Source organism: Anser anser (assembly GCF_964211835.1).
Source record: "Anser anser genome assembly, chromosome: 3".
NCBI lineage: Eukaryota > Metazoa > Chordata > Aves > Anseriformes > Anatidae > Anser > Anser anser.
Genome location: NC_139722.1, coordinates 16,588,362 through 16,609,961, shown reverse-complemented (window position 1 = coordinate 16,609,961; position 21,600 = coordinate 16,588,362). Strand labels below are relative to the sequence as shown.

The following is a 21,600-nucleotide window of genomic DNA, read 5'->3' as shown; positions in this document are numbered from 1 at the left end:
TGGAAGAGATTCTCATTTAAAAACAGGCTCTTAATCACAATGCCAAGAGAGAATGGACGAATAACCAATCTCTGTATACCAGTTTTACCTCGTTCTGGGTATCAGGCATAAACAGATGGCTAAGCACATCAGCAGTCAAACTGAACTACACGAGAACAGTGATTGTAGTGATCAAAGTACTTTTTATTTCATTTTTTCTTGGAAGAAATTTTAAAACATCTTCTTATACTAATTTTGTTTTGTACTTTGAAATCAGAATGTTTCATTTTCAGAAGCTATTGCTAAATACCAAGAAAGAGAGGTTACAGTCAGAACTGGTACAGAAGACATGGCTGTTTTTAAAGTCCTGTGATTACAACATTTTATAGTCATTCTCAAAATCCTTGACTGTCTTAAGGAATTTTAAAACACATTTTTAAAATGTTTAAAAACATTTTAGTACGCTGTTCTATCTCCTAAAGTGTGCTTATACCTTTTCTGTAAGACTTCAAGTCTTCAAAACCTATGTCAAACATAGGTTAAGTTCTAGCAATTTAGCAGTATGGCTGATTGCACTCCAGGACCCATGTTCCACTTTTTACAATTTAACTTATCAGTATATATCTGACATGCTGTCATGGTCTGTTCTGTTCTTCAGCAGGGACATTGTCTTGCCCACTGGTAACTTTCAGCTGCATCAATTACACAAACAACTTTAGGGAAAAAAAAAAAAAAAGGACAATGTCTCAATTCTAGTAAGTAGATATCTTACCTTGATAGATTTGAATCGTTGACATCTATATCTCAAGACAAATTCCCTGACGTAATGAAAAATTTCCAAACTCTCTAGATGTTGACTGGCTATTAATGGCAGCTTAAGACAGAGACACTCATAATCCTAAATCCTTTGCCCACTATTCTGAAAGCACTTCATATCTGACAACTTCATAAAATCAGACCCACAACTGAATTAAAGTTTTGTAAATAAAATCCTGATACACAAAGCACGGTCTGAAATGGAAGACGGAACAGCTGCACTGCTGTGTAAAATCATCTTCAGAGACAGTATCAAAATCAAATCAACCAACGTGGATTAATCCAGGGAGAACACACCCCTCTATCGAACGTCAGACACTTACACACACACACATTTTAGCCCAAGGTTGCTAGCCTCTCAAAATCTGCCTTCTATACTGCATGCTTTGTAGATGCATGTCTGTTGTGACGTGCTGCCTCAATTCCCTTTCCCCAGCTAGGAGCAACTGAGATAGGCAGCAACCACAGGCCTGAATAACCATTACTTCTGCCTGTGGCCAGCATTCAAGAACACAGGAGTACACAAAGTAAAAGTAATTTGTTAATTCAGATTTGACGTCTTCCGTACTGCAAGGGGAATGCACTGCACAGCTTAGAGCTGATCTGCTTTCTGAGTCTCTTCCAGCCTGCCACACTCCAGCACGGAGGTGCACTTCAGAGATGAGGTCAACTTTTCCTTCGTCCTTCCAAGAGCTGCCAAACTCAATGGACAGCGCAGCTCTAAGTTCTCAGCAGATGTCACAAATACAGCTCACCAGTCAGTCCTGCATTACCATGACTTGTCCTGTAGGAGGGACAAGACAGGATATGCTACTCCTTCATCTTCACTCCCTTTCCACCCCCAACCCTTCCTCTATTTTTCACCTGCAGGCCGTTTCTGAAGACCACTTCCTTGCCATCATTCCAGTCAATGCTACTACTGCCTGTCACCCCTCAAACTCTGGCACATGTCAGCCCACATCCAGCCCAAATTTTCTGAGGTCCCTCAGATCACACAAGTCCATTTCCGAGAAAGAGATGGGCTGCTGAGATGGAACCGCATGTGGGAGCCTGGGGCTTGGCCTGGCATGTGGCACTGTGGAAACTGGCCAAGGCAGTGGAGGTAGGGTTGGCAATTGCCTCAGGATGATGTCTCATACTGCACAATCTCATGGTATAATAAACAGAGAGTCATCGCCATTCTAAAACTGATGTCTGATAAAGTGTCTCCTTGGTGGGATGCCTTAGAAGTAAAGAGAGCAGGCCATTACGGCAACAATGTAGACAGTATTAGTAAGTAAGGACCCTAAACCTAATTTTTGTCTACTCCTAGCCTTCACTCTCAGTTCCCCTCTCCAGCAGTAACCTTTGGGCTGAAGTTTGTAGGCCACAAAGACACCTCACACTAACTTACCCCACATTTGAGTATGTCAAGTGCTAGGATATAGCATTAAGAAAAAACAAACATGGACAGAAACTTATTAACAGTATGAGTAACCTCAAAAGACAGCCAAAACAAGTTTGTGGTGAAGAGATTCAGGAGTGAGAAGGGAATCAGGGCTTTCCCTTGACAAAGGTCAGGAATCAGTTTGACTGTGCGTAACCAGCAGACATGCGTGCTACGTTGCTTGCCTAAGATAACTTATATAGATAACACATTATTTCCTCACTGACTATAAAAGGAAGAGCTGTGCTCTGAGACAGTGTTCTCACTGCACTACACTCATACCCTAGATAAGTTTTCACCTACGGCTGTACTAATATTTTTTAAAAATTTGTGAAAGTCATTTAAGATTTCCTTCCTAACAGTCTAGCCACATCTTAGCTATCCACAGGGAAAATGTTGAGTTTTTGACCATGCCTTCTTTTTCTCTCTCATTATCCACGTAGTCAGAGATTTCATGGTGCTATACAAAATATGTCTCCTTGATAGAACTTGAGGGGATGATCTTCTCCACAGAATCCTTCCTGCCTGAGAGCCTCCTGGCCCATGTTGTACAGCTTCTGTAGGCTCTTTCTACTGTTATTCAGAGTAGCATAAGCACTTCTCCTAGGACAATTCAGGCCTTTTCTAGGCCTGAAGTTCCAGACCAGTAAAGTACAAGCATCTGAAGCACCTGCAGGACCTTGTTCAGGCAGATCACAAGAGCCGGACTACGACCTCTGAAGGCAATTCCTTTCCCCACTGCCTGCTGCCTGCCATGTCCCCCATCACCTGGTAGTTGCCCTGCACAGTAAACCAACAAAAATATTGGTTTATCTGCCATTTTCCATGGATTCCTGAATATCAGCATTGGGCAAGCAACCAAGGCAGCAAAAGATGGCTGCTTAAAGGCATCCGAGGCAGCTACTTCACCACTGCCTGATCGCTCCCATTCAAGGCAAGTGATCTGAGAGAAGTTTGAATAGGTAAGGTGAGGACTTTACCCTACAAGGCTATGAGACTTCAGGCTATAAGACTTACTTCTGTTTATTAATATATTCTCTACTTTAAAGGTCATCATATTTTATTTAACAGACGTTCACAAAGTACATGATTACATGTGCTTCACTCTGATTGGGAGACTGACTCTGGGAGACCAAATGTAGTATGTTTTTCTGTTAAATTCTGCTTTGTTTTGAGCCAAGCCTCACTGCAATGGGGGAACTCTGAATTTCTATACTTAGATTACATGTTAAAACCAGGTAAACTTCAGTTTTAGTTCCCTTTTTTGACAGTCCTTCTTCCTCTGTACTGCTCAGGCCCTAGCCAGATAGAATTGTCTTTAATATCCTGAGGTTTCATAGCATTCCAAGTTGTTTCTTTGGAGAGAGACCACCTTCAAGCTTTTTATCTAGCTTCTAAATTCAAATTCCAGTTGCACAATGAAGCACTGTTACTTTCTGAACTGACTTTCAGGAGTCTCTCCTTGACAGCAAATTTATGAGACAAATAAAAGGTCCTTTGTGTTTGAAAACAATGCATTTTTCCTTTTTCTTTAAATTCCTGAATCCAAGAACATTCCTCTTGTCTCTTCATGGTGTGCCCATGGGACCTAATGTCTCCAAACACGATTCAGTTGACTTCCATGTCATTCCTGCCACCTGAAGACAGAGAACACTGCTGACCTGTGACTGAATTGTAATTCTGTAATTTCTTAGAATATAAATCACCTTATTCCAAGTTATATGCCAAGGAGCTGATGCAAGAAAGCACGGTGTACTGAATATGGCCTGGTAAGTGCGAAAGTGGCTCACAGACAGATCTTGGATATTTTCATTGGTCATCTGAAGCTGTATTATCAGAATAAGATCAAAAAGGCAAGCCTACAGAAAGGCAGTTGACCTCTGGTGCATTACCTTCTTTGGACACTGCTTAGCTACCAACAAGAAGGATGTGGTGCTGGTGCTGGGGGTGACATGAAACTTTGGGAATTACCCTCCATGATGTGCTTGTACTTGTGAATGTTGTGAATGCAGCAGGATCTACGATTGCCTAGGTACTAGAAATACTGAGTTTCCCTCTTCTGATAGTGCTCTCCTGCACTTGTATTAGCAGGCTGGCTTATGGGACCAGTGCAGAGACCCAGAGGCTGTGGTAGTGAGGGATAATGACAAAGGGTGAAGTGGAGGTCATGCAGTGGAAATACAATCTGTACAGCATGAGTATCTGAACAACCTTTCTGGGTCTGTAGCAAGGTAACTCTTCAGCAGTTGTTATCCCTGAGGGCTTCCCATCTGATTCACATGCTAGAGATGGCCCAGGGGCCTGTAGCTTGATCCACACAACACAATCCAGCCTGAGGCATCATGAGGGGGGCAGCTCTTGAAGGCATCCTGAAATCGCAGCACGGAAATAATCAGTTTGACCAACTAAAGTGAACACCGGATTCCAAAAACCTGAAACATTATTATATAGCACATTGGAATACACACGGTCATCCAGGTCACGCCTTACAAATACAGTGATAATAAGATATCATTACCAAATTTAAATATTAAAAAGGTGCAGTTCTGCCAAAGTTCAGTAGGAAAAATTTCCATTACACTGACAGGTTTAAAGACCTAGACGTGTTCAATTTCACTGTTTAAGTAGCATACTCCCCTGCTACTGGTTAGAAGAGCATCTTCTGGAAGAAGTGAGGAATTGCACAAAATACCAGTAGTCTTTTTTTTTTTTCCTTGTCCACATGCTACTAAGTGTAGTTATTACAATACAAGGGAAAATAGATCTTTATAAATTACCCACAAAAGTCTGAGGGAGCAATGCAATGGAACATGAATACGTATCAAGAGTGAGAAAAGTGTATACCACACGTGCTTGTAACATCTGTTCCCAAGTAGGCACTTCCAAATTCAAAAACACCTGAAAAAATATCCTTTTCTGAACCAACTTAATTTGCAGAATTTTTAGACAGAGGTACAACACATTTGTGGAAATAAATCTCTACAAATATACACGAGAGCAAATCCAACGTTTTCAGATAGGAACTATTTTCAACAGAATAATGCCCGGAGTTCATTCTTAAACAGTAGACGCTGTTATTCTAAAGCTGCTACACACTGTAGTTAGTATAATTAAAACATGAGTTAGACCCTCAAAATCATAGGTGTAATTTAAAAATAACCAAATGTTTGCTCTTTTAGCATTTTGTACCTTTAGAAATCACAACTAGAAGCCTTTCTCTAAATCTACAGGAACTAGTTTTGGAGAGTGGAGTCTGTTTTGAAAGTGCTTATCTGAACACTGAACACCAGGAACTGATACTTCACATAAAGTAATAAATATCTTAAGACTTTGGATAAAACCACAGGATCCAGTAACAGGGCTTATCACACAGTGTATAACCTATCTGCTCTGACTTACATGTACTCATAAATTTCTGAGTTTAGCACCTACCTGCCTGAAAATTGTCACCCAGTAATTAACAGCTGACAGACTACATCTATATGAGTGCTTATTTTTTAAGTTTGAAGAGAAACAATGAGGCTAATGAGATTTTCTATGAACCATTTCCTTGTTGCATTCCCTCAAATCACATCTTTAATAGAATTAATAAAGAATCCCTGTAAAATACCAAGTATATTACAAAGAAGGCCAAGAAAAATATTTCCCGAGACTTTCTGAAGTTATCAAAGAAAGAAATTCTGTGAAAAAAACATTGATAAGAAAGAAAGAGAGAGAGAACAACTACCATGAATGAATCTGTTATTGAGCTAGTCAGTAAAGGGCAATAATGACACATGACTACTGTGGAAAAAGAAATCCCCGCACATTTTGAGTCCTATTCCAGGCAGCTGCTTGAGGGATCATCGACTATGCTAACCAGCTCATCATCTTTTCTCCTTGCTATTCTTACAACTCCTTCTGCATGCCTTTTCATGAAACAGACGTTAACTTTTGCCTCTGTTTGATCCACGATGCTAACCTCTTACTCCAAACGGTTAAACTTCAAGGACCCAAGTCTTGTGTGCTTTCTCTCACACTAACCCTCATTCTTGTAATGATTCCCCCTTAAACACCCCAAATCTATCTCACAATCTTTCCTGAAGACCCTACTTAAAATGTCTTAGGAAATACTTGGACAATAGTGTGCCAAGATCACAGACTGTCATACAGACCAAGTGTGGCCCAGTATTTCCTTATATTCACTCAATTGCTTTTCCACCAGCTAAGATCTCCAGAGACTGCCTTACTCTTTTATGTTTGTATAGCACCTGGTCTGTGATTTGGGCTCTTACTTACTGACAGTGATAGAAATCAATATTTTTTTACACATATATAATTTCAAAAGGCTCAAAAAAAAAAAAAGGTAAAAAATTGTTATTTTAAAATCTACCTTGTGATTTTGAAGGTCTAACTCGTGCTTTTAACAATACTCATCAATGAAACTGTTAATATTGGTTTGAAGTCAGCATAGGATGAAATGTTTGTACAAACCAAGTTTCCTGATTTTCATATCCTCTGAAAGTGAAAGAGAACTAAATAAACCCTGGTATTTCACGCCGCGCTGTAGAGATGTGGTCTATGAATAACCACAAGGTTAGATGCTTTTCAGCAGAGCAACCTGCAGAGTTTAGGACATTGTAATGAGACATTTTACTGGACCATTTACTTACAACTTAAAATAATGGGGCTGGATGCTGAAATTAAGCATTGCTCATAAATATGTAGAGGACAGAGCTGAACCACTATCATACTGGGACCAAAAATTCTTATGAAACTCTTGAATGTATCAGTAAGGAAACAGGGAACCAAAACCTAATTTACTGAAGTGTTAGAACTATAAAAATGATTGAAGGGCTGAGAAAATATCCTTTCAGTGAGAGACGCGGGACTGGCACACACTAATAAAAGTGTTACGGCAGAGTAACAAGTTACCACATGTCAGTTGACCCACAGTCACCATCTGTGTACACAGTCTTGGGTTGTGGCCAATACAAAGCAATTCAAGTCAGCTTTGCCCTCTTTAAAAGAGAGGAGTCAATCAGCCTGGTTTATCAAGAAACAAAACTGAGAAATAATCTCATTGTGGTGTACAAGAATGCTCATAGGTAGAAATGCATGAGTACTGAATAGTTCCTTAAACCACCAAAAAGGTTGTAGTACCAAGCAATAGCTGGAACACAGAGTAATTGTGACTAACTGTTGTCATAAAACACTGATAGAAGCAGCAGGTTCTCCAAACTTTTGAGTCTTAAGATTGGATGTCTTCCAGAAAACCTTCCAGAACCAACCAAGCACAAGTCTTTAGCTCCAGGATAAAGGAGAGTTGAGTGAAATGCATTACCTTCCAAGCAAAAAGACAGACCAAAGTACCTGGCAGTTTCACTAGGATGGCAAATATTTGAATCCATTAAAAAATCAAGAGATACCACTGAAATCACCCAATCTGATTTGCTGCATAAATATGGTCTATAGAATTTAAGGCTTCATTATATAAGAATACTGTCTTAGGTGCATATATTATCAGGCTGAAGATGCAACTGCTAGGGACATCATTGCTATGCTGCTGATTTGGACTATATCAGATACAGCTATTGCAAAACATTAAAATCTAGTGTTACTTGCCTTTTGGTCCTCAAGTTTTTAATTCCCTTCAAATTTTGTAAGTAGATATGCCACATTGGAAGATATGATAGTTTAAGAATGCTAGTGTTTATTAAATTTAGATTAATAGTGCGATGTTAGGTATTACTCTAATGGTATTGCCATCAGCTGATACAAAAATTAAGATGTAACATCAGACGTATTTTTAGCAAGAATGAATATTTGTACTAAGCCTGGTCACAAGTATATGTGACATGCAGGCAAGACGTTTAACCCATTAGCACTGAAATACTTTACACAGGTACATGCCCCATTAACTGAAACATACACGTCTTAACAAGGAGAGGGGTTCATACTACAAAATTGTATGGAGACAGAACCAAAATAATGGTGCTGATTTTTACGAGAGAAAATAAAGAATGATTAGAATGGAAAAACTAGTAAGAGTTAAATAAAGGAAAGCGTATGCAGATAGTCACTGTTCCTTTGTCTGCTTTATTACAGTCAGTAGAAGAAATGTGGTTGACAAACTTTATCGTTTATGTTAAAGGAGAACCTAACACAGCGCTAGCAAGGATTGCAAGTGGAAGTAACATCTGGTTCGGCCTGCAGTTATGTACTTGGACATTTTACAAAGTGCGGCAAAAGAGTACCTGCTTACACATCTGAATTCCCCGGGGAGTTTTAAATCACAGTAATAAAGAATCACTCATAGAAAGCTAATAACTGTATCACCAGAGGGGAGTGAAAAGCCGCTGGAGAGTTCCTGGGTCAAAATACAAACTTCCAAAGCTTTCTGCACTAACAGGCTGGAAATCCTGAGGGCTTTGAGGCTGGGAGAGATCGCCACTGTAGATCACATCCCTGTATTTCTAACAAAGACACCGTGCCTGCATGGCAACACCTTGTCGATTTCCTTTCTGCTGCCTTAGTCACGAATCCCACAGTTGGGACTGCTTTTTGCGTTTTCAGCCTGCATTCATCCTTGTGGCTTCATATAAAAAGCACAAAAAGCATCTGCTCTGCTAATAACGCTTCCCCCTCCAGCACAGAAAAAAAAGCTTTCTAAGAAACGAGACACAAACGTTAACTTAGCCTGCAAGCATTTTTTTTTTTGCGCGGATCTCTTGGGAATGACAGCATTTCTCAAACTTTCCTTTGGCTGCCTTGGAACTATGCAAGTGAACTCTTAACAGAAATCACTTTCTGCTGGGGAAAGGCAGATGGCGAAGCAAGGAGGAGGATGAGGAGGAAAGGAGGAGGAGGAGGAGAAGAAAGGAGGATGAGGACGAAGATGAGAACGAGGAGGAGGATGAGAAGGAAGATGAGGAGACCGAGAAGGATGACGAGGACATCCCTGCTACCTGCCGGCAGCCACACAGGGACAACGCGGCCACCTGAGGCGCTCCACCCTGCACCAGGTACGCACCCCACCTTCCCCACCCTCGCGTTCGCTGTTGTTAAACACATTTTTTAATCGCACGGCCGGGTTCGCCCTGCCATCAGCCGGCCGGTGCCCGCCGTGGCGGCTGGGGGGAGAAGGCGAGGCGGGCCGGGCAGGGGGCCGCCATCTTCTGAGGGCGGGCGCCGGGGGGCGAGGGGGGCGTCGTGCGGCCGCGCCTCCGCCCTGTGTGCGTGTGTCGGTGTGTGAGGGACGGCAGGAGGAGGAGGAGGGAGGGGAGGAAGGCGGGGTGAGGAGCCAGCTCCCCGCCGCCGCCGCTGGGCGTGTGCCCGGCCCCCGGTGCTGCGTGCCCGGGCGGGGAGGAGGAAGAGGAGGAGGAGGAGGAGTGTGGGTGCGGGGAGTTTCCTTGTGTGGCGGCGGAGGAACAACGGCCGGGAGGGCGCTGCCGCCGCCGCCGGTTGCCGAGCGATGTGAGGGGGGGGGAGCCCCCCCCCTCGGCCCTCCCTTCCCCCCCCGGAGCCGCCCGCTTCCCCCCCTTCCCCTCCCCTCTGCCCTCCCCTCATCCCCGCCCCGCCATGCCGGACCAGATCTCCGTGTCGGAATTCGTGTCCGAGACCAATGAGGATTACAAGTCGCCCACCGCCTCCAACTTCACCACCCGGATGGCCCAGTGCAGGAACACGGTGGCGGCCATCGAGGAGGTGAGCCCCCCGCGGAGGGCAGGGAAGGGAAGGGGAAGGGGAGGAGAGGGAAGGGGGGCGCGGAGCGGTGCGGGGCTGCGCAGCCCCCTCGGCCTGGCCGCGGCGAACAAGGCGCCGCCGCCTCCTGCCGCCTCCTGCCGCTGCCTCTCCCCGCCCGGCCCCGAGCAGCGCCCTCGGCTGCCGCCGGGAGGAAACGGGGCTCGCCCGCCCGGGGACGGGGAAGAAAGGGAAGGGGGAAGGGACGAAGCGCTGCCCCCCTCCGGCCTTCCCAGCGGCACCTGAACCGGCCCCCCAGCCTTTTGGTGGGGGCTCGGGCGGGGGTCCTCTCCCTCCTTCCCCCCTCCTGGCACAGGTGGGATTTAATCCTCATCCTAGTCCCGATTGAACCCCCCTCCGCTTCCCCCGGGCGTGTGTGCTGAGGTAACCGTCCCTCAGGAGCCCTGCCCTCCCTGCAGCCGCCCCAAAACCTCTCCCCTGGGGGGGCCTGAGCCCCCTCTTTTTGTCTCCCCATAGACAGCCGGGGCCGCGCGTTTCCTGCGAGCGGCTTTGGTCGGGGGAAGAGAGCTGTTTGCCTTCCCTGAAAGGCACCCGGAGCGTGTCGCTGAACCTGTTGGTGAGAGCCACCCCTGCCGAGGAGGGTGGCTGCCAGCAGTGGTGAGAGACGGAGCCTTTTTCCCTCCCGTTTCCCACCAGACGGAAACCTGGGACAGGTCTGAACACAGTTAGAGCACATTCCACGTCCCAGCCGTGTGCGCACAATGAAAGGAGCCTCTCCGTATCTCGCCTCCGCCAGCAGCTTCTCTGAAGAAACTTGTGGGAGGGGATATTTGTGATGTAGATTAATTTGCCCCGTCTACCTGTTACATCAGTCCTGGCGGTGTGTGCGGAGTTGGTTTGTTTTTGCAGTAAGCATGGCTTTTGAAAAGAGCCTCTTCAGCAAAAGAACCTTGTCAGTAGTTAGTGGCCCTTCTTACAAAAGAGCTGCCACTAGCAATGGATTATTAAGCGAACAAAACCCAGGTTAGGTGTTTAAACACCCTTTTCAAGATTTTCCTGTTTTGCCAGTTCCCAAAACCACTAAAGCAAGGAGTTGAATTCAGAATAATCTGCACAGAAGGAATTGCTGTTTTGTTCCTGAGGTAATTTTCTTCCATGCAAGCTTGCACTTAAGTGCCTGGCTTTAATTATACCTTATTAGCCTGATAGTCTTAAGATCAACAGTTTTGTATCCACGATTCTGTGAAAGGTGACTTAAAGAATATCGATAATATTGAACCACTGAAGTTGTAAGGTACAGCTGCCTAATAACTGATTGACACAAAATAGAAGTTAGTGTAAGCATTGGGATCAAAAGCAGTTTTGCTAGGGTGAGAGAGATTTTTTATTACGGGTTTCACAAAAGTTGGTCTTCGTCTCAGCCTCAGTTTCTCAGGCTGTGTTTGCAAGAATGTCACACGGTTTCTCAGGAGAAAAAGTGTAGAAAAGTTATTGTTTTCATGGCTGTTTTCTCTTTAATGTCCATTTTCACAAAGTGTATATAATGATATGAAATTTGTAACTTGCATTGTGCATCTTAAGGTCTTTTAAAAATTCAACTCAATGAGTTGCATCTTGAAAACTTTTTTAATGTTAGGAGAATGACGCGCATTTAAAGGTTTGCATCAGTGGATTCCTTCCTTATTTAATCTGTATGCTTGGCATTTTTCTTGTATCAGGTCACTGATACACCGCTGTTGGATTTGTAAAGAAACTCAGGCAGGATGTTGAGTGTTAGTTGGTATCGCTGCATATTTCAGATACTAAACACTTCAAAAATTAGCTTTTTTGATAAAGATGGTAATGAATGTGCCTAGTGTCTTACAGATCCAAGTAAAGTTTGCATGGCAGATGATGAGAAATTGCACTGGCTGTGCCTTTCTTAATCTTATTGATCTATCTAGCACTTTTGGCAAAATATCAGCAGTTGCTGCCTGTTCATGCTGATGTCCTACAACATGTATTTAAGTGACTACTGATTTTTTTATTTTATTTTTTTGTGCTTTGATATGTCAAGAACAACAAACAAATTTTCATGGTTTCAAAGCTGTGTAATCTGTTTGTAGACTTCTGCTACTTCGGTTTGGTAATGCTCGGGTCCTTCAATGTAATATGCCTGGTTTTTCAGGTTAAATGTGATCCTTTGATAAAAATGTTGATATAAATTGTGTAACAGAGAAGTCAGCACTCAGCATGTTTTTCTTCCAAAAGGCTAGGCAAGAATTGGTTCATGAGGTTGTTGTGAACAAAGGCTTAGTAAAGAAGGCATCTGAAAACGTACAGGTAACACAGGGAACCCATCTGCATTTCCAGTGTCGCAAGCACGGTGAAGCATCAGTTCCCAGTGTGCACTACTCCGCTGCAGTGTATGGTACAGCATGGAAAACTAGGAGGTTTGGCTCTGTATGATTTAGGGAATGTGTTACCCAACGTGGTAAATTGGTAAGTTGAACCTTCGCTATTGGCTTTGTGTATGGATTGATTTTACAAAGCGACTGTGAAAGAGGCAGTTTGTTAACTGGAGGCAGTTCAGTATCCTGGAAAATGAAAACTTAATACTTAAATCAACAAAACGAAAAGCTGGGACTGGTAAATAGTGCTGTTTAGTGGATGTCTCTTATTTGCTTTTCCTAGATCTGGTTCTGGACCGGACTGAGCCTGCACGAAGCTAGCTGGAGTCTCTCTCGTGCCCTGTGCTCCCTTGCAGGCAGAGATGCGGGGAGGTAGCGCAGGAGCTGGGGGCTGGCGTGACTTCTTAGCCTGAGCTCACCTCTGTGCAAACAAAGATATCTGCTTCCAGATCCTAATGGGAAGCCTTCTGCGCTTACCGTTAACACTGCTGGCTACCAGTTTTGTAACTCTGTCTTAGTTAATGAGCAGGTATCTAATAATGTCTTAAAAGTTCGATTAATGAGGCCTTGCTTTCTGTGATGGAGTGGTAAAGGGCTTGTTAAGTGAGGAAATCGATAAGATGCTGGACGATTGTGTGTGGTAATTTACCAGTTACGTCTCTGTGGGCGATGGCGTTGCCTTAAATCAGCATTTCCTGAACTTGGATGAACTGACCTCTGTTGTTTGCCAAGTATGATTGATTTTTAATATCAGCTGAAAATACTTGGAGTCTTACTGTTTTATGTAATTGTATAGACTAATTACAGACCGCTCATTATGGTCTTTGAGATCCCCAGAAGTGCGCACGCTTGGAAACCGTGGCCTATTCAAGAAAGAGAATCTGATCCTTTGCTTTGAGTAGTGGAAAGGGATTAGGAAAGGCATGCTCCCGGGGCACGGAGTGATTTCCAAAGGCAAGGAATCGTGTAATTTCTGTATTGTTCTCAGACAAGGATGTTGCTTAGCAAAACGATGGGGATCTCTTTAGCTCCTGCTAAAGCCAAGGTACAAGTGAGTGGTACGTCTCAGGCCTTACAGGTTACTGTTTAATCTTTGCGTGCATGATAATGACTAAGATTAAACAAGTTTTAATTGATATAGTCCAGAGCATGGTCACATGGCTGGGGGGAGGGGTTGCTTGAAATCAGTAATCTCGTTTGACAAATGCAGCCTTTTCAGCTTACTGCTTCTGGTCTCCCTTTATTACAGGATCTGAAACTGTGTAGTGACCGTTCTTAAGCTGTGAATGCTTAAAAATTTGGTTTTAGTACTGCTATTACTTGGAACATATACTTCTCTCTTTTATGTGCTCTACGTTAAATAAAATAGTCCCTAAACTGTAATGGAGCCTGCAAAGTGGTCCTAATACCAGTGATTACTAAAGATTTTGGGAAATTATTATTTTATAGAGTGATTTAATGAACAGTATCCAAGCGTGCCACTTTATTTTTGAAGCATGGGTTAAGTCTTACTAGAAAAGACTGGAATCAAAGCTCATAAAAATCTGAAGTATGTATTTTACCTAATTTTTTTGTGTGCTGAGGTGCTTCTGAATCAAGAACGAAGGGGCAGGGGAGCTCTTGTTCAGGATTCCCTCTAAACAGGGAGTTGTTTGATGTGCTGAGGACCGTTTGATCTAAGTCAGGGTTTGGGGTGCAGAGTTTACCCCGCCTGCTTAAACTTCACAGCAAGCACATGAAGGGAGGAGAATGGAAACGTTGACAGAAGTTTAATAGGTTAGTGGATTGCCTCTCACAGCACAGCAGCACTTTCTACCGTGGTGAATGTGTCGTAAGTAGACAGGATAAATGTGTGGTGGAACGATGGAGAGCGTACAGGCAAAAGGAATAGTGTGGTGGTAGGTCAGGATGGTCTCAGTTGGCTGGATGTAAATAATTTTGATTTTTTGGGGTTTATTTAAAAGCCACTGTCCAGGAATTTCTATAAAATCTGTGAAATGAGTGTTAAAACCATAACTTGTAATTTCAGGTTTGTGTTTGCCTTTCTTCTCTAGGTCCTGTTCCATGACCATTGCACCTTAACGTGTCTGTCATTTAACAGTTACAATGAGTAGTTGTGTGGTTTTTTTGTTTTGTTTTTGTTTTTTGATTTTTTTTTTATAATTTCCATTCCTGGGAATGCGGCGTGTCATTTCAGTATCAGGTCCTCTCTTTCCTCATTGTCACTTAAAACACAATTTTTTGTATCAGAAATGAAAACAACTTCATTCCCTGTAAGGAAATCCCACAGCTTTCAGCTGATCTAGAGAGCTGTAAGGGATTGACTCTAGTTGAATTCCTCTTGTATGTTAGAATTTTTTAATCCTCCCTACTCCGTTGTGGTTCTGCCAAGCTAACGAGGGCAAGAGGTAAAAACAGCTTGGTAGGATCAGTGAATGTGAGTCTGGATACATGTGCATGTTATCAAAATTTGTACTTTCCCGTTAGGTGGTTTTGGGTTGTTAGGGCTTCAGGACTGGAGTTCTGTCTTCTCATGCTACGTTTGTGATAGCGTCTTGCTTTGGAAATCTGTGTGAAGATGTTTTTGTGGATTTTGAGAAGTAGTAGAAAATGTCACATTATATTGCATTTTGGAAAATTTACTACTATTATCTGTGTACTTCCTTCTATTAAAATATCTTTGTGCCCACTATAAGGTGCTCCTTCTAGAACATATTTGCACACTTTTCTTAGCTCATTACTAAATACAGTTCCATAAATACAGTGTTGTTTAAGACTTTTGTGTTTTCCACTTCTGCTTCCTTTCTGGAGTCATATTTGTTTGTCATTAGCATCCAGAGAAGTTTCTGGAAAAGTCATTATGACACAAATGGCGTTATGATTTCAGAAGGAGTGTGGGAATTTTTTTCTATTCCGAGAGGAAAATAGAAGATGGAAGTTGGGGAAATACAGGAACTGAATTGTAGGTTTGCAGCTGGAGCTCTGTGCGTGTTATAAAATAGAGGATTGCAGCCTTGAACGTCTAAGGTACAGACGATGCAGTCAGATAAAACAATTTCAAGCCATGTACGTAGATTGCTGTGCACCTTACCTTGGTGCATCCAACTGGCATCTGCTTCCTAATACCAAATGCCTTGTTCCTGGTAGGAGTATCAATGGAAAATAGACACGTTTCCAAATTATTTTACTAACAGTGGCTCTTATCTTCTGACTTTTTCTCTAGTGCTGTTGCATTTCTCAGAACCAGCTTCACTGCACTGTCTTCGTGCTGATGATAAAAGAGAGTAGACATGGAAAGAGGGTAATTCTTCCTGCTTACGTTTAACCCACCGTAGGTTCCTCTCCTTACCTTCATGCTGTTCTCTCCGTACCAGAATATACGGCAGTGCTTGGTAAAGGTGGGGCCTTCGTTTCGTCAGGAGAAAAGCCTGATTCCTGCTCCAAAGCACTTACTGTCCATGCGTCCAACACGCCATGGCTGATGAACAGACAGCAGAATAGAAGCAAGTCAGTAGCTTGACCCCTGTGAAGTGGTTTCTTTTTATTCATATGCATTGGGGTAGTTGTCCTTAAACATTTTAGATCAACTCTTTTATTTTTTTGCAATTTTTGCCTTCCATGGGTTTACATATATAACCATTCCCTGTCTAAAGTCTCTGAGCCTGAATATTGAGACCCCATGCTGCCTGTCAGACCCTGTTCCCCAGAAAGAAGTAACATTTACCCCTGAAGCTCCAGAAGAGTTGGGGCGGGCCCCATTTTGAGTAGCTGTTCCATCCACTGTCCTGGCTATCACTGGAGCTTCCCTGTACATCGTTGCTGCTCGGTCTCCTCATCCCTCTGCCTGCCTTAAAGCTCTGCTGCCGAGGGTTTCAGCTCTCTGCCCTGCTTTCTTGGGGGAGCTCCCTGGACTTGCCCCCCATGGGTGGCTGTGGCCGAGCAGTGGGGTTGGCTGTAGGAAGGGGCAAGGCAGCCCTGTCCATGGTCCTAGAGCTCAGCGGGGCTTCACACCCCCGGGACTCCCCTTTAGGGATGGGCAAGTGGCCTCACTTGCCTTCTGTCCTCACTGGCTTCAAATAAATGTTATGTTCTTCTTGAAGCTGATGTATAGGGAAGAAGTTTCTTCTGTGGATAGGAAAAAAAGAAGAAAAGAGGAAAGTCAGGAGACACTCACTGGGTGGAATCTTTCTGTGTGCTTTCCTGCTGTGGTAACGTCTTCCATCCCCCGTTCTCCTTCCCATTCTATGTTTAGCGATGCATGTAGCTCAGGGCAGTTTGTAGGTTCTGTGAAAAACAAGCACTGGTAACAAAACTACCTGGTAGGCAGGAAAACATGAGGGTGTGATTCTGAAGAAACAAGTGGGTGCTGGTGGCTGGGGTAAGTCTGATCAGAGGAAAGGGGATCAGAAGTGAAGGAGAGGTGGTTGGCGTTGCCTGCTTGTGAGCATTAAGATCAGAGACCATCATCTTAACATTTGCTGCAAAAGAGAGCACTATTGCAAGTACGGAGAGGGACGCTTTGCACAGAAGACAAATGAAAGGCTTTTTAGCAGTATCGTGAACGGATGTGGCTGAGGAAGACTGTATTTGTCAAGGCCAGAATTGTGTAACAATCAAAATTAAATGGTGAGAAGCTCTAAGCTTGTAGTAGAAATACTGTGCAGGAGGAGTCTGTGTGGCTGGTGACAGGTTTCAGTTCAAGAAAACCTGTTGGCTATAATCTGGTAAAGTGTGTGCTAACATTGCAGGCATGGAGGAAGAGTGCAAGGGGGAAAAACAAGAGCTGTGTTTCAGCTACATTATGGTCAGACATCTGTGATGACAGGCCGAGATGTTCATTTTTTGCAGGAGGAAGCATGTAGGAGCAGGAGAAGCTGCTGTGAGAGCCGCTGATTTAAAGGCAGCAATCAAATGGCTGCTGTGGATGAGACTGGAAATGAGCGAAGTGTTTTGTTGAATCATTAGGGGTTGATTCATTGTATATCAAAAGCCAAACAAAGCAATTAAAAGGAAAAACAAAGCAAAATAAGCCCAAAAGTTGTATTTAGGAGCCAGTCATTAAACTGAGAGCTGGCTAAGTCAGCAGAACTGAAGAGTTTATTTACTAAAGCGTGGCAAATATTTAGGAAATGTCCCAAGAAAGGGGAAAACGATGGGAAAAAACTATGGACTTGAAACACCTGGAGAAGAATGTCACAAACGAGCAGAGCCTGACAGAAAGGGGAAGAAAAAGGTCATCAGAGGAACGCAGTATATTGAAAAGTGTGGGTAAAGGTAACGGGCAGATTTGGAAAAGTCCGGTTTCTTTAGCTACGGCAGCAGGCAGTAAGGAAAACAAAGCCCTTCCTTAGGCACGTGGAGCTGTGAGGAGAGAAGGAAGGAATGTTACGTGGTTAGAAAGTAGTATCAGAGGTAATGCAGGTATTGCCAGGTCTCAAGGATTGCTCTGCCACAGTTTGGGAGCTCAAAGTGGGGCAGAAGATAGAATGGGTAGTGGAAATAGAGATGCAAGTTGGCAAAGCAGTAAACAAAACTGTGAACTTAAAGCACTTGATTTGTTGGGGCTGGTTAACTTGTTTTCAGGGATTCTGACAGAATTAGGATGATGATGAGCAAATGCTCCTGATAAATCCTCTGAAGACTAGGATGATACCTGTTGTAAGCACAGATGGAAAAAAAGAAAGTCAGGATGGAAATGAGAAGTATTTACAGCTAATAAAAATGATGGCAGCAGATAGAGAAACGCAGACCACGGCTGTTAAATTGAGGAGAAATGTTCTTATTCAAAGATTGTATCCCCAGACGAGTGGCAGGCTAGCAAAGTAACCAGCTCCAGTTCCTGCTTTTAGAAATGTTTGAAAAACAGTGGAAAAATGTCTTTTCAGCAACTGCCTTTGCCAGAAGACCATGCTTTCATGTTTGCTTTCAGTTTTGAAGTTGTAGTCAGATGTGCAAGAACTTCACAGAGGGAAAACTTGTGAATGAGGGGTTTGGGGAGTTTCTCAGGATGCTGCGGAAGAATGCAGCAAAGAGAGGAACAGCGGTGGCACTGGGAGGGCATCAGAGAGCTGACGTGATTGTTTAGGCCATGAATGGCTTTTAAAAAGATTCGGAAAGTGCTTTGAAGTCATGTCTGATCTTAAGCCCGTTTTTTTTTCTTTAATGCCTTGATTTTGAGACTTGTTTAAACAGCGTTTCTGCTCCTCTGGATGCGTTATGGTGGCTCCTTCTGCACTCCTTCACCAGCGCTGGCAGTTTCATACGAAAAACAGAATCCCTTAGAACCATGCTTCTGAAGCTGTAGGGGATGATTACAGCCAGGTTTCATGTAAAGGTAAAATCTCTGCTTCAGTGCATTTTCTCTGAGACTTTTTTTCTTAAACCCATCTGGAAAATGTGGGTGAAGTTACAGGACAACCAGAGGTTTGGTGTTTGTAACTGTTTAGTTCCTTGCAAGCTGGTGGTAGGGGACTTTCTTTTGTTTTCCCCAGTCTTTTCCCCACACACTCGCATTTGTTAGCACTGAGCAAAAGCTCTTCTCTATGCCAAGTGCTCACTGCATGCAGCGGCTCTTGCTGGTACATAAGCTGGGAGAGTTTTTGCTGTTAGATACTCGATTTTCCTGTGATTAAGATGACTACCAGCTTCTTTTGTTTGGACTAAATCCAGGCTTCTTGCATGAAATTTCTGTCACTGTTGGTGTTGAGGGGAGGAGTAAACTGGGCTAGGAAGCAACAGAAGAAGGGAAAATGCAAGAAAATTAGAGTCGGAAGGTAGCTGAACTGTTTGTGAAGTAGCATGAGGATTGGTCAAAAGTGAAGGGCAAGAAAATGGAGTCAGGGTTGAAACCAGACTCGGAGCAGGGGGAATCATCCAAGGGTAGAAGCTCCGGTGGTGGCGTATGCGGGGTGGAGGAGGGTCGGGGCTGCCCTCTGCCCCGTTACGAAGGGCAGAAGGACAGATATCAGGAGTCTAAGCAAGTTCAGAGAAATAAGAATGGACAGGAACTGCAGGGGAAGGGGGAATGCAGCGGTGTTGATGCAGAAAGTAGGACGCAAATGGCAGAGGGCTAACGTGAAGAGGGTCAGCAGGGTAAGGAGGCAGGCAGGGGAGGTGGAGAAGGGGCAGCGATGGAGGGAAGCGACTGCCTGGTGATACCAAGGAACTGTCCTACCCACAGTTCAGGAAAGTGGAAAGGGTTCTGTGCGTCCACATCCAGAAAGTGGACAGGACTAAGTGTTACCCAGACTTTGTTAGCTGCTGTGTACGTCCCAAAGTTAATTGTATTTGGAAAGAGAAAATAACTTGCCTTACAGGGGAGAATTTATTGATGGAGGAACTGAGATACAGTGCAGTAACTGAATAGTGACGTTCCTTTAAGCAACGCTGCTTTGCAGGCATAAGCTTGGGTAGCATGATGTAGGATTTTTCGTCCAGAGCAGAAGGCTTTGTTTTCGAGGGAGTAGGTGTTGGGCAGAATTTGAAAAATTTCCTTCTTCGTATACGCGAGCTCTGTTTCACAAAAATATTTACTATGGAAGTGACATTGCGTGGTGAAACTATTTCTTTGGAGTGTTCTTTAATAGGCGGCTGTAAAAGTTAACATGAAAGAACCTCTGGTATGAATTCTGGCATCTCACTTCATAACCCAAGGAAAAACAGAGAACCGAGGGGGAAAGCTGAAGCCCTGCTCACCATTGTCTCGGAGCAGCGTGGTGCACAGAAGCACCTGCTGTTTGCGGACCCCTCAGCTCTCCCTGATTAAAGATCAGATTATCAATGTAGTTTGGTCTGAAATCTATAATTCTGTCTGGGCATTATGCTAAGTATGCGTGCAGATACATCAAAACAGCTGAAGTGATTAGAGCTGAGCAAATTACTTTTACGTTCCTGGAAGCTTTGTTCTACATTTTAAGAGCGTATAGGAAGGGGAAGAAGGGGCGAAGCAATGTGAACATCCATGTGGATTATTTTCTCATGTTTTATGGCTTATGTTCTTTGTTGGTGCAAGATTTCTTTCCTAGAATATGCAATTTTAAGGAAGTTTAGACTGTGTTTTAGGGAAGGCAAGTTAGAAACAAATGCATTTCCTAATCATTTTAAGCCCCTTCAATCCAACAGGATTACTGTGGGGCTCTAGCACTACGAGTGGAAATTTCCTTAGCCCATGCAAACGCAGAGCCCCTGCTCGGTTGTCACATGCGAAACATGCAGCAGAGAGCCTTGCGAAGCACATGTTTTTAATCATTTGTTTGTTTTACAGCCCTGTAGGTGTATGTTACACAACAACACAACCAGGGACAGCAGAGTCCTCCCACACTTCGGCTTCGTGCAGGCTAGACACTAGCAGCGCTGAAGAGGGGAGCACTAAAGCGGCAATGAATTAATAACTCTTTTGTGAGCTGCGTTTTGTTTGCTTCCATTTATTCTTTCGCTTAGTTTGTGCTTTTCTGTTGCTTAACTGCTCTGCTTATGGATGGCGGGCTTTTCGTGTAAGGATTTTTGGTCTGTGCTAGGGGTAGAGTGCTGGTGTCGGCCGCCTCCTCCCCAAGCCTTGTGGGTTTGGTGGTGGTGTAGGGTCGCAGAGATTCAGGCATTTGTCCTGTGAGTTTAAGGCACCAGCCCGGTAGCTCTTTCCCATTTCTTTTGGGAACGCAACAGAAGTGCTGATGGGCCTGGCCCTGCTTCTCAGCTCTAAATTGCTGCGATTTTTACATGCAGAAGTTGTGCAGGGTTTTGCCTTACATTCGTGCATGGCCTGCTACCTATCCTCCTAGTGGTCAGCGGGGGAGGGAAGCTACTAATCACTGCATTTCATAGATATTTTTGTGTACTTGAACTCCCTGATTACTTTGGCAGATGTCACCCTGTAGGGAAAGCTTTTATTTTTACATCAAATACGGTATAAATGGGTATTTTATGTCTACCATGCGTGCACTAATAACTGTGTGAATTAAGATTCACTTGCACTTGTGCCCTTAGTGACAGCAGTGCCTGTGCCGTTAATTTTAGCTGTGTATAAAGCTACTGAAACTCCAGCAGAACTTCAGGTCATTGTTTACAAGGCTGTAATAGTGTCCTGAGATCTCTTTAGTTGGGCACCTGAAGTAAATGGGTGCATTCTTTCATTTAAAACCAATTTCCCTAAATGCAAATTAATAGGCTATTATTTTATAGATTTTTTACGACGGGAACTCAAGCTCTTTACTGATAGCTACAGCATGACAGCATCACCAAAATGAAATTAATGCAGCTTCTTTTTTCCATTTAGCCAAAAGAGGAAGACACTGATGTTACCAAATGTTT

The 21,600-nt window shown here is 43.6% G+C and overlaps 1 protein-coding gene and 1 long non-coding RNA gene across 6 annotated transcripts in view; one reads left to right on the top strand and one right to left on the bottom strand.

Annotated features, from left to right (window-relative positions):
• Positions 1 to 968: 968 nt before the first annotated feature.
• Positions 969 to 9,291, bottom strand: LOC310896110. Of its 2 annotated transcripts, none has more exons than XR_014581180.1 (2): positions 9,169 to 9,291; positions 969 to 5,119 (listed from the first exon to the last, which is right to left on the bottom strand). It is a non-coding gene; the product is annotated as an uncharacterized lncRNA (long non-coding RNA). The 2 variants fall into 2 exon arrangements; XR_014581181.1 differs by having other exon boundaries at positions 969 to 4,590; positions 9,169 to 9,243.
• A 274-nt stretch (positions 9,292 to 9,565) lies between these two features.
• ASAP2 (ArfGAP with SH3 domain, ankyrin repeat and PH domain 2) overlaps positions 9,566 to 21,600 on the top strand; it is an 87,815-nt gene continuing 75,780 nt past the window's right edge. For 3 of the 4 annotated variants that reach the window (XM_083827998.1, XM_083827996.1, XM_083827995.1), the window contains exon 1: positions 9,566 to 9,907. In XM_083827998.1, the coding sequence (XP_083684124.1) occupies positions 9,782 to 9,907 (126 nt within the window). In that variant the 5' untranslated portion in view covers positions 9,566 to 9,781. The remainder of the gene's footprint in view (positions 9,908 to 21,600) is intronic. The other variant, XM_083827997.1, reaches the window with a different exon arrangement.